Here is a 12,672-nt window from a genome sequence, read left to right on the forward strand (position 1 = left end):
AATATTAGGTTTTAATCGTGTAATATCAGGTTTGGGTTGTTATTGTGTCGTGTCAACCCATATTATATCGTGTCGATAACGGGTTCGTGTCGGGTGCGGGTCGTGTTCGGATTTGAAGGTAGCAGGTCGGGTTCGTGTTCGGATTTACAGTTTCCTTAACAGGTCGGGTTCAGGTTAGACCTTATTGGGTTGGGTCATTATCAGGTTGACCCGATAACGACCCAATCCGCACGATTTGCCAGCCCTAGTGTATAGTATGTGTATTTTGTGTAAAGTGTGTGTGAGTGTGTATTTTGTGTATAGTGTGTGTGCACAAATTCTTCAAATTCAATTCCATATCAATTACTTCATTTTACCAAACATAGGATTTGAAATTGAATTAGAATTCAATTCCTTCCAATTCAATTTCAGTGAATTTGAATTCCAGTACAATTTCAATTATATGTACCAAACGGAGTCAGCGGAAATTTCTGTATGATTTGAACACCATAAGTCTACAACTGAGTGTGATAGCTATTCATTGCATCATAATAAACTGAAAATAGCACAAACTTGAAATACAAGAGTTAAAGAAAAATTTTCAAGATTTGCATAGTACTGAATATAACATTCCAAATGTTAGATTACAAGTATAGTGAAAACAATAAAGAAGACGCAAAAATGCAGCCGACGAGGCCTTCTCAATTATCAATCTAAATCAAGAGATGGTTGTATGTGTATATTTGATGACAAAAATGGGCAACTACAATGTACAATTGCATTAGTTACCTGTAAAAGGTTAAAAACCCTGCTTTATCCATCAATTTTGAAGAAAAATCAGTGGCGTAGTGCAGTCTCCATTGTCATTTTCTCCCAATAAATTGGCAACATTGATCAAGAATACGGTTTCATCATCCAAACTGCTGCTAGCTCCAGTCACGACAACTGCCACACCTCCAGTCATCCTCATCGGAGGATGATTCATACCAGGGTGAGCAAGTTTTATGAATATTTATACCACAAATCTCGCAAGAAAGATCTATATGTGGTTCGTTTCTTGAACACAGCTTACAAGGCACCATCTGTTTAGATGTTTCTGCAGACGCAAATAGCTTTTCCTGGTCATGGAATGCTTCAGTTATTCCATTTTTGGGAACTGTAGAGGGCTCCTTGCTATTCACATGGCCACCAACATTGGTTTCAAGATCAAAGAAATCTTGAGAAGCAAACTGCTGCAGGGATAACGAATCCTGCACTGGGGTTAAAGGATTTGCCTCTGTAGATTTTGTTACTTCTTCATCCCTGAAAGATTTGGTTGCTAATTTGGTCTCTTGTCTTGTACTTCTCCTTATGAGCATCTCCAGTGTGGAATTAACACCATTTTCTTCTAAAGGCAAAGATGCTTCAAACGGGCAGGCACCTTCCTGACATTGGACATCCATTTCTCGATTATCATGTCTCCTGACTGACAACTTTCTAGGCTCAGGATCAGATGCATTTGCATTTTTCCATCCACTATTCAGTTCTGACTCCCCCTCAGTGCATTGCTTGACTTTATCAAGAGAAGCGAGAAGAGGATTATTTGTTGCTAGTGCTGGTGCAATGATGGCTTTTGGCTTTTGGAGTAATTTGGAAGCTGTTGGAACATCTTCAAGATGCGCTAGGATCATATCACGGTTAAAGGCCATTGCAGGAATCTTCAGCTTGGAACCTTGTTGGTTCTCTATTTTCCCCTTCAATACAGTCTTTTTTGGTAGATTTGAGTAAGGACACACAGGAGATTTGATCCTTCGGCATTTGCAGCACTTATATCCCACAACAGAAAAAATCTTTGACTCGTCAAGCTCTAAAGCATCAGCGTGTAACCAATCTGCCATGGGCACAACGCCAAAACATTAATAATAATTTAGGAGCAATAAAAGAAAATTTCAAAAAGGACTGATAACACTGATCTGAAATGAAGATTTTAAATATTCTCTTACTTTTGCATGATTCACAGCAAATATACATTGCATCACCAGCATATGGCTGATCACAAAGACGGCAAACAGGTTTCATCAGTTCCCTATCTGTGTTACCACTCAGAAGAATGTTTCTTGATCTGAAGTCGAAGCCAGTATCTTCAGAAAACTTCTTCCTCCATATGAGACCCCAATTTGATCTTGCATTTGTCTTTGTCTTTGTTACTGCAGGACGATTTATCAATGATCCTTTATGGGATACTGAGTTTACAACCTTAGGAATAGCATTTGTCGTTGTAACTGTAGGATTATTTATCAATGATTCTTTATCGCAGACTGAGTTTACATCCTTAGGAATAGCTGGCTTAGAGACGTCTGGTACTTGAGGGAGCAAAGGACTTGTGGCAGATCCACAGCTACTATCAGCTGGAGTAGCCGCCTGAGTTTCACAGCATTGCTTGCAGATAACTACAAAGTCAGTATCCTCACTTTTATTTACTGTCCGAGTGGTGGCACATTGCTGATGACATAATCCTGGCAAACGAAGGAGGGGTAATTGAGGTTTTCATGAGTGACCACAAACAATAAGACCACATTTTTGTAACAAGAAACTTCTGGAGGGCATAGAGAAAATGATCTAATTATATGATTATGATACCATTTGTATCAGTATCATTGAAGCTCACATAATTTGTGTATCAGAAGAGTTCTCATTCACAACTGTAAAAGTAATAGTAATAATAATACTCCCTCAGTTTTTCAAAAATAGCAACTATTTCCATTTTAGGCCGTTCCTTAAAAATATTAACGTTAGAATCTTTCTATTTTAGGACATGGACCCACAATCCACTAACTCTACTTTCACTACTTTTTCTTTTCCTCTATCTTACTTTACTCATTTTTCTTTTCATCTCTCTTACTTTACCAATTTTCTCACTCACTTTACCAATTGTGCATTAAAACCGGTGTTGTTTCAAATGCTTCTATTTTTTTAATACGGAGAGAGTAAATAATAATAATAATTATTATTATTATTATAAAGAAATATTTACACATTGGGATATGTGTTTTAAGTGTAGATAATGAAGAAAGAGGAAGAAACTATCAACTAATAAAGAACTTCATTCCGAATCTGAATCGCTATGGAGCAATTTGTTATTAGTACGTCAGATTTAACAGATAGGTAGTAAAATAGCTTTGCTTTGTGGTAAATTGGTAATCATCTCTCTTTTTTCAACCTTTAAGTGCACCAATATTCGTTTCTTCAGGTAGTAAAAGTTATATGTTGTATCATCATAAATAACAACCCACAAAGAAGGAAATTTATAAAAGAGAACATCAGTTATTGAAAAATACCTTGACATGCATGGCACTTCACAGCACTCCTGAATGTCAAACATCGAAACCAGACTAGTTAACATAAGGACAGAGAAAAGATATAAGACGAGAAAACATGAAAAAATCAAAGTACCTATAGGAGACATCTTGATGACACGAACAACAATTCTTCCCTGTGTTACCCATCTCCAATAAGAGAGCAGAGAATATATTTTCACGGGAAACCTTCAACTGTCTTTTCTGCAGTTTGGACAGCACATTCACAGACTTGGCTTTCTCTGCTTTTCGTTCATATTCTCTAATTAAATACAAGGGGATGAAGGTCTCAGAGAACCAGTATCTTTCCTTCCCACTTTCCAGGATTTTCTCTGTTTGCACTATATTTTTCATAACACGCACCGGCAGGTGTTTCCTACAACCAAATCCAACACAGTACCTAACTTCATGTCCCACTATCTTCTTAGCATGGATAACAGCATTTCTAAAAGCGGATGATTCTGCCTCTGAGCCTTTTCCATCACCAGGCATTTGCTCTGGACGACCAAGATCACCCCATCTCACATATAGATTAAAGTATCTCACCTGAGACAAGTGTATCACAAAGTAGTTAACTACTGAGAGAAAACATTATCATAAAGTACCAAAGTACGACAAGCATACAAATTCCACTATAAGAATCTAACGGTACCTGAAGTGCAAGATGTGCCACACTCCTACTTATTTCTACTGCGGAACGCCAGAAGAGCTGCCTGCTAATTCTGGGGATTTCATTTCCTTCAACATATCGTACACCGGGTATCTTCTTTTTACCACCTGCTTTACTTGTAATATATTAGTGACCTATTTTGGATCTGAAATATTATCGGATAGAGAAAAAACATCCCAGCATTCATCAAACAAAGAGGACTATAAGCATTAGACTCTTCATTAACTATGTAGAGGTGGCCTACAAATGTTACCTTGACGGGCTGGCTTTTTGATAAATGAGCTTGGAAGAACCCCTCTTTGGAACATAAGCTTCGACATTATACCTCCTCGCCACCAGGTGAACTTAGTTGGTTTATTCATGAAACCGTCCGCTACAGCTTCAACCATATCAGGTCGTTTCTTGCCCCGCCTGCCTGGCCTACATTTCTGAGTTGATCCAGTTGCAATCTCAGAAGTGGAGGATTGAGTAGAAAAACAATCGACAAGTTTCATCCAATCTCCAGAAAAGGCAATGGAGCGCATATTCTCCTCAAGCTGTGATGATATACATGATTATTCAACTAGAAGCATAAAGGTTTGAAACAAACAAAAAAACATGGAAAATAAAAAAAATGGCAATCAAATAGTGCAGGAAGGGTGTGCAATGAAATTTAAAATATCCTAAGGTACGGTACACAGACATATACAAAATGGATAAATGCTTACTTCAAGCAAAAGGATCTTCATTTCGGAACAATTGGCGGCCTGTTCAAGTTGTCTGCGCCATTGTTTCCTGAAAGTGTCATTAAGGAAGGGACCGACAAGTAGTCCACTTAAGCTCTCCTCCATAAACATAATATATGCTGCGATGCCAGCAAGTCTCTCGTCCCGACCATTCTTTACAGGCCGAACGCCAGCAAGTACCTTCATCACCCCTCTGGTGGCATTTGAAGCAGCTGCATTCAGCAAGCACTCTCTCTTGCTTGTTACAGAAGCCTTACAAGAAAAGCACCAGCTACATCTTTCCCGAGGGACTTCTGCAAGTTTGTTGTCCACATTGGGCCAGGAAAATCCCATAGCTGCTATAGAGAAAGCCTTTACCTGATCTGCATAGCTGATGCTAACAGCTTGTTGAGACTCTGAAACTTGACTTTCTTCATGTGAAAGAATGGCCAAGTTAGCAGCTGCAGATGCAGAGAAATCTCCATGCAAATAGTGATTTATGTAACCAGTTTTTTTGAAGGAAGAGCCCTTGTATAAGCACCAACGGGCTGGACTACCACAAGTAGATCCTATTTTATTATCAAGTTTCTGGCTAACAAGCGATCGGTTGGCTTCTGAGGGAGCATCACTTAGAGCACTAATATTGCTACTTCTTGTGGAAACAGCCTCTGTCGTATTAGAGTTGCTTTGTTGGCTTGATTCATGAGGACTGGCAGGCCTACCAATTAAACTACTAGACGAAGCAGGTTCGTCCACCATTGTTTTCAAGATTTCACACTGTTGTCTTACAGGACCTGCATGACAGCCGGATTTAGTCACATTATCAAAAGAACTCTCACTTGAAACAGGTTGTTGAACACAGTTTCTAAGACAAGAACCAGCCATTTCAGCAGAATTACCAGTGACACAAGTTGCATGATTTTGAACCTCAGTCGTTTCAGGGACTTTGTCCAGCATATCAACTAATTGTGCAATGCATGGGCCACTTCCCTCATTCTGTAATTCTAAACCAATTCCAGATTTCCTGTTGGATGATGGTATGGTATCTGCAGATAAATCCCAATATTGCATTATCCCTTGGCATATTTCTGAATAGGCAGTAGCAAAATCTGGATTCGCATTAAGAACATTAAGGACTCCAGGAATATGGTGTCTAATATAGTATCTTGGACTAGTTCCAGAATCAACTGAGGTCTTCATTCTGAAAATTTTACAGAAAGGAAAATTTAAGTAATATTAATACTATTAAACAGAAAAAAGAGAGAACACAAATAAAGGTAATAATAGAGAACTCAAATGGATATCTACTGCAAAAGGAAATAATAGAGAGCTTGAAATGTAAGCAATAACACAGCATGAAATTAGATGCATACACAAGTAAATGGTCACAAGAAGCGACAAAGACTAGTCCGGTTGGATCAACACCAAAAACTTCCCCTCCCCTCAATGTTGTCCTCCTCAGAATTTTGGGGTCCTTTTCACTGACTTTACACTCAGGACAGTACCATGATACATTGGAAACAGGCATCTTGTTCAATCCTAAGCATCTTGAATGGTAAGCCATTGGGCACCCATCGCAACAAACTAATACTCCATCCATACCACAAAGGCGGCATTCATCACCATTACCGTCCTCAACTGCTCCACCAACTAGAGACTCTGTATGGAGATTGTCATGAGATTTTTTTGTCTGATGGTTTTCAACTCTTTGTGCAGCTTCTATGTCCATGCAGTTGGAAGTTTTGGAGTCTCCAGAAAGAATTCTTGCAGGTTCACATGCGCCCAACACTGTGCTTGTATCTATTTCCTTTCCAATTTCTGATACCTCACGCATGTCCATTTCCGCTCTGAGCTCTTCAGTATCCAGAACATCATCGCATAAAATCTGCAAAGTGATCAACTTCTTACCGGCAGATAAAGTATAATAATCTCTCTCCAGGCAATGTGCATATAACTCTTTCCAGTCATCTCCATTTTTATGGCCCATTGCAATCAGATAATTGACCAAGTAAATTGGCCAAGTTAATGTATCAAGCAAGCTCCAATCCAGGGACCTAAATGTACAACAACAACAAAACTAGATTGATCACAAAGTGAATTGAATGTTGCAGCAACAACGTGAAGGGGCTTGCACAGAGAATACATAGACATGACCATCTTCAGTTTAATAAAGTGAAACAATAATCGCATGAACATCAACATAGAAGGTGTAACCAGCCTAACAGGTGGTGTCAATAATGCATAACTAATTCAAGATAAAAGAAGCTGAATTGTTAGTCACATAATAAGAAAAATACTCCAAAAATAATAAACCAGCCGAAGAAAACCACTAGGCAGCATGATTAATTCAGTACAAATGTCAAAAGAGTATAAATTCTTCCAAAAATAGAGTTTGAACTTAACTAGAATTAAAAATCAAAATTTCGAGCTCTCAGGAATAGAGCTAAATAGCAAATGTTCAATAAGTACCTTAGAACTTTTGATGCAAACCCAGAACCATCTGCGTGGATCTTCTCAAGTTGGCGCTTTAGGAAACACATAAGAGCAACATGAACTGAGTCCAACAAAGTGTTTGCAACAGAGCAATTGAGTGCCCCCACAAAATCATCCAATGCAAAAGGGTACAGAAACAGCCGCACACTGAATGAACGCAAGAAACTATAGACAGAAAGAAGACATGAGACGCACTCTTCCGGAACGCCAATATGACCAGACGAAGGAGGCAGATCTGGTGGTAGAAAAAGTGGCCGTTTAGTCTCCTCCCCTAGAGCACCCCCACATGAACCACTCGAAGAATCAGCACCAACCTCATCACTCTGAACATTGACAATCCCGTCATCAGCACTACAAGAATTGGTCATTCCACTCAATGATGATGAATCAATGGGATTTGCTTTTTCCAGCTCTCGTGCATAGGTAGCAGTTGCTGTGTTCGAGTTCACATCTTTACTTGACAAAAGTTGGTTCAGCATTTCCTTTCTCTTAGGCCATTCATCAGTTAAATCGCCTTCTTCCACCAGAAGTGATTTGACTTTTCTGCTGTTCAAATCCTCACAAAGATCACCCTCGTAGTTTATCCTGTACAAACCTGAATCATAATCCATAATCCTTCCTAGAAGAACCCCACTCCCCTTGAACTCATTCAGCACATATCTTCCAACCAATTCGAATGACCTAGTATGCATCACCTTCTTTCTGCTACCGATGCCTTGCGCCGCAGTTTGCACGTTATTTACCTTCCGTTTTCTCCCTCGGTGACTCTCCGGCTCAACCACCACCGTCTCCATTATACACTAATGGTAACTCAACCCCTGGATCAAAACCTAAAATAGAAAAAGCTCATCAATGAAATCTATATGCCAGGCATTCTCCTGAACACATCTTTTCAAATCCGAAACGACAGTAAATCTCAATACATCTGATCGCATTGGCAGTTCAAGCAAAAAAACTACTGCACCTTTGTTTTAACTGTTTTAGGTTTTCCTCTAGAAAAAAAGAAGCAATGCACTAAATAAGCATTCAATAAGTATAAACTATGGCCGAGGAGTTGACACAGGTTTCCGTCATCCGCCATAAACAATGAATTATATTGTAATTACCTTTTCTCAGAGATACAAGTGATGAAGTTTGCGGCGTGATGAAATCGTGGGGGATTGCAATGGTAAAATAGCCTCAACAGATATTCCGAGAGAGAGAGAGTAAAGCCCTAAACCAAGAGTTCGCCGCCACACTCCTCTTTGTGAGTCGCGTGTGACATTAACTCGGGCTGCACTCCGGGTCAATATTGGCCTACAATTGTTTTCTTCCTATGCATTTTTTCATCTAATAATAATGATTTAAAAAGTAGGAATTTCTCATAAGTTGATTTAAAGATAGGATAATAATATTATTATTACGCTTATGATATGCTTAATCAAAATCTAATGTGGATCGGTGGGGTCATCAGATTTATCATATAAATATTTGAGTTATTCAGTTTAAATAAAAATAATTGTTATTTCTCGTTAGTTAGCCGTGTCCTTAAAAGTTTTAACTCTTTCTCCACCTAATTAAATAAAATTAGTGCATCAAGTATTAATATAAAAAAATATTATAATTGACAAAAAATTTGGTGCAAATTTGTGAGTGGACAAAACGGTTCAATTTTTTCTTTAATAAATGTTACTCAATGCAAGATTATACTTTGGAAATAACAACAAAAAGTTTACTATATAGCGAGTTAACGAGTTGACTCATGGATGGAATTATCAACTGGGGCGGTTACTTAAGAATATTCTGGCGGGAACATGTTTCCGTTATGTTTCGCGCCAATGCAATGATATTCTAGGGTTTATAAATTTCTTGAATTTAAACCACAGATCTTTCTTTGCGCGGTTCAATCCCTACTTCTAATCACTTGCACAACCACCTGAGATCCAATTACATGTTTAATATCTTCATTTTCTGTTCAATTGCTGGCGGTAGTAATGGGAAACAAGGCCACCGAAGAAATCATCTCCATTGTGGTCGATCGTCTGCGGCAAATTTTCCAACATGACATAATTTGAGCTCTCCACTTCGCAAAAATGACCCAACTGCCTCGATCAATATCATCTTCGACACGCCAAGGAGCTTTAGGAAGCCTGAATTTCCCAATAAGCCCGATCCCTCCAATAGCAGGCTTAATGCGGAGCCTCCGATTGTTGACGAGTCTACCGTAAAGCAGAGTTAGTCGGCTATAGGATCCTGATTCTGCTACGAGATCGAACTGAATTTAAAGAGCTTGGAGTAATCAGTTTTCCGGGAATGGTTGTACTGATAGTGGAAATTCAGAAGAAACGGGGAGTGAGTGGTGGTTTGTTGGAAGCGGTGAGGTTAATGGGCTGTCCACTTGTAAAGGGAGAACCTTGAAGCCTGGCAATGAGGTGAATTTTACTTTCCCTACTTAGAAAAAATGGATAACATCCTCACCTGGGAAGATTGGTGGTGGGCAACTCAGCCAGGTGGCTACGTGCTCTGAGATTAATAGGTTTTCTATCAGCGCCTATGGAGAGGTATTGTAAAGCTTCATCTTTATCTGGTGACTAAGATATGCTTGACAGTAGATTTGCTAAAATTTGGAAATATCTTATGTCTATCTAGCATTAATAAATGGAAGGTTCAATAGCTATCTTGATGATAACATTGATACGCAGCCATTTTGCTTGTTGCTCGACACAATATATTGATTAAATGGTGCAGATTGGTCGTATTCCAAATGAACGGGGCCGATATCTTTTACCCCTTGTAAGAGATAAGAAGGTATGTGTTAAGGGGTGTTGCAAGTCTTCTCCTCCTTTGCTGGGAATCATGGAATCTGTTGTTTTATCCATTAGGTACGCTGGTGTTGTAAAAGGAATTTGAATCCAAATCACAATTTCTATGAACTATCGAAACTGTAAGCTTATTGCTCACTGCTATTCAATTACACTGAGAAGTAATTACTCAACTTTCTTTAATTGTGGCCTAGCATTTATGCAAACAGTTCCATGTTCGGATGTTCCAAAAGTGCCAACAGATGTCACTCAAGGCAGCCAGTAATTTTGCTGAGGAGTCAATTCTTCACCCCCTTCCGACTCTGTTTAAATTGTTGGGGCTTATTCCTTTCAAGAAGGTGAACTTTCTCACCCTCGTATGAATGACAGTTTTATTTACTTTTTTGTTTATAAATTTGAATAATCTAATGAAATCTATGAAGTTTTCCCTAGGAAGGACCGAACAAGTGGTTTGTGACTTTGTATTTTTCCTACGAATGTGTATTTGTCTGCTCCTGCTGGAATCTTAGCAGTATCTTTGTTTTAGGCAGAATTTACTCCTGGAGATCTGTATACAAGGAAGAGGCCTTTGAACTCTGAGGTACTAACTCTACTGGATACTTATATATGACGAAGTAAGTATTTATAGTGTTAGTTTCAATTGAACAGGACAGCTCTTTTTTGCCTCTAAGTTTTTCACATATAAATAAGTTCAAGAGTGCTTCTTTCTGGATATGAAAATAATGGTGAAAATGAAGAATCAGTTTCTGAGAATGACCTTGACAATATTGTAGGTGTGACTGACAGATCTGAGTTAGAGGTAAGGCATTGTGAATTATCTTTGTAATTTCTTTATCGTGCTCTCCTTAAGCTTTGCATAATTTAGTTTAATACTATATTTTAGGAAATGGAGCCTCCCAGTACCCTACTATGTGAAGTTCGCCCTTACCAGAAGCAAGCTCTCAGTTGGATGATCCACCTTGGGATGGGGCACTGTGTGGATGAGGCTACAACAACCATGCACCCATGTTGGGATGCTTATCAGCTTGCTGACAGGTATGTTTAGTTGCAATGTGTTCAGTATACTACCAGTTACGTAGTTGGATTTTAATTTCCAGTTGGTTTTATTTATGGTATAAGCTGTAAGATCTGTTGCAATATTGTGTTTATTTGCATTTAAAGCTAGGTGAGGAATCTACTTAGTTATTATTGAGATAAGGATATTATATATTTGCTTGCCTATATTTAACTTTATATAGGATCCATGGTGGAATCCAGCAGTTGAAGAACAAGCAGTCATGCGGATTCATCGCATTGGACAAACTAATAAAGTTGTAATCAAAAGGTTTATTGTGAAGGTATTTTACTGCGCAATTTGTTATTGATGGGGATCTCTAAGTATGCGTTTCAGACATAATCATGATATCTGAAAGTCTTGAAGCTGGTTTTTGTTGCCGGCCAAGTTATGCTAATATAACGATCATCATGTGGCAGGATACCGTTGAGGAGAGAATTGAAGCAGTACAGGCTAGGAAGCAGATAATGATATCTGGTGCTCTAACTGACCAAGAAGTGCGAACTGCACAAATAGAGGAACTAAAAATTCTCTTAACTTAGATGAGGCTTTTGACTGGTGCATCTAACAGTATCAAAATACCAAGGAGCCTCTCCTGCAGATTTCCCGACTGAATTCTGGTTCGTTGAGGAATATTACTCCAAGCGATATCAAGTTCCCTTAAACGATATTGGGGATTCATTGGAAGTTAATGGGAAGTTGAAGCATGTAGAGTTAGGTTTAGGAGGAGTTATTACAAAAATGGCGAATGCTTTCTGATGAACAATCACTGCTTTCAACAAGGAGCTCCCATAGTGAAGATTCATCAGCACAGAACAGGTGACTTTCCATTATCCGATGGAGCAGGAGACGTAAAAATATGTTGTTATAACATTCGTTTTTAATAGTGTTATATGGTGGAGTAATTTCCCCCACATATTATTTGTCTTGAACGGAGATGGTAGAGTACTCCTTGTAAGTTAATGAGTTGTATGAATATGTGCACCAGCGTGTGCTTAGTTGAGTTTGTGGATTGTATAAATCTTCATATTTTTGTTCTATGCAAGAAACATCACTAAAAGTGAAAACATGTTTTTGATATCTGTTATTTTCTTGCAACATTCTTTCTTATGAAAAATATAAAATGGTAAGCCCAATTACATAAGACTAATGAAGACTGTCAAAATTTTAGGATGTTACTAAGATTTATTTAATAATCTTTATGGACTCTGACATTATTGTTGCATGATACTTGTCCTTATATATGAAAAAAATCAAGAAATGCCGGGATTAAATTGAGTAAAAACCGCAAAGCGATGAAAAAAATCAACTTAATCAACATATTACACCTTACACGCCCTTGTCATTTTGAAAAAATCGTAATAAATAGTTAAAGTGGGTATATATTTTACCATATACCCACTTTAACTATTTATTACGATTTTTTTAAAATGAGTGAAAAAAAAGTAACTGAACTTAGTTGGGACAGAGGGTGTAGTTAAACAATGGAACACAATTGAATAATCGCTTCAAATAATGTGACAAAATTTACCATTTATTTGGCAAAGATAAAGATTCGTTGGGTCCTAACAGTTAAAAAATATTTTTGCTAGTAGGAGTACTTGTTTAATTATTGGAAATACTGCCATATCCTATA

The 12,672-nt window shown here is 38.2% G+C and overlaps 1 protein-coding gene and 1 long non-coding RNA gene across 3 annotated transcripts; one reads left to right on the plus strand and one right to left on the minus strand.

The window, feature by feature from the left end:
* Positions 1 to 531: 531 nt before the first annotated feature.
* On the minus strand, positions 532 to 8,456 carry LOC121743071 (DDT domain-containing protein PTM-like). 2 transcript variants are annotated; one of them, XM_042136255.1, is made up of 11 exons: positions 8,288 to 8,455; positions 7,158 to 8,011; positions 6,062 to 6,742; positions 5,588 to 5,889; positions 4,692 to 5,482; positions 4,238 to 4,520; positions 3,967 to 4,091; positions 3,412 to 3,860; positions 3,297 to 3,325; positions 1,962 to 2,474; positions 532 to 1,849 (listed from the first exon to the last, which is right to left on the minus strand). In XM_042136255.1, the coding sequence occupies exons 2-11, from the start codon at positions 7,973 to 7,975 to the stop codon at positions 906 to 908; spliced, it is 4,935 nt and encodes a 1,644-aa protein (XP_041992189.1). In that variant the 5' UTR covers positions 7,976 to 8,011; positions 8,288 to 8,455; the 3' UTR covers positions 532 to 905. The 2 variants fall into 2 exon arrangements, with proteins under 2 accessions (XP_041992189.1, XP_041992188.1); XM_042136254.1 differs by having other exon boundaries at positions 4,692 to 5,889; positions 8,288 to 8,456.
* A 665-nt stretch (positions 8,457 to 9,121) lies between these two features.
* On the plus strand, positions 9,122 to 12,040 carry LOC121744078. The gene is made up of 8 exons (XR_006038471.1): positions 9,122 to 9,968; positions 10,043 to 10,104; positions 10,192 to 10,320; positions 10,509 to 10,562; positions 10,631 to 10,781; positions 10,866 to 11,017; positions 11,221 to 11,319; positions 11,456 to 12,040. It is a non-coding gene; the product is annotated as an uncharacterized LOC121744078 (long non-coding RNA).
* The last annotated feature ends 632 nt before the right edge of the window (positions 12,041 to 12,672 follow it).

Source organism: Salvia splendens, chromosome 8 (genome assembly GCF_004379255.2).
Source record: "Salvia splendens isolate huo1 chromosome 8, SspV2, whole genome shotgun sequence".
Classification (NCBI taxonomy): Eukaryota; Viridiplantae; Streptophyta; class Magnoliopsida; order Lamiales; family Lamiaceae; genus Salvia; species Salvia splendens.

Excerpts from the sequence above, each read along its gene's own strand:
- LOC121743071 (XM_042136254.1), bottom strand. The coding sequence starts at position 7,975 with ATGGAGACGGTGGTGGTTGAGCCGGAGAGTCACCGAGGGAGAAAACGG. Across the intron at positions 3,861-3,966 it reads TGGCACATCTTGCACTTCAG|GTGAGATACTTTAATCTATA; the intron begins GTACCGTTAGAT and ends CACTTGTCTCAG. Across the intron at positions 1,850-1,961 it reads TTGCTGTGAATCATGCAAAA|ATTGGTTACACGCTGATGCT; the intron begins GTAAGAGAATAT and ends TGCCCATGGCAG.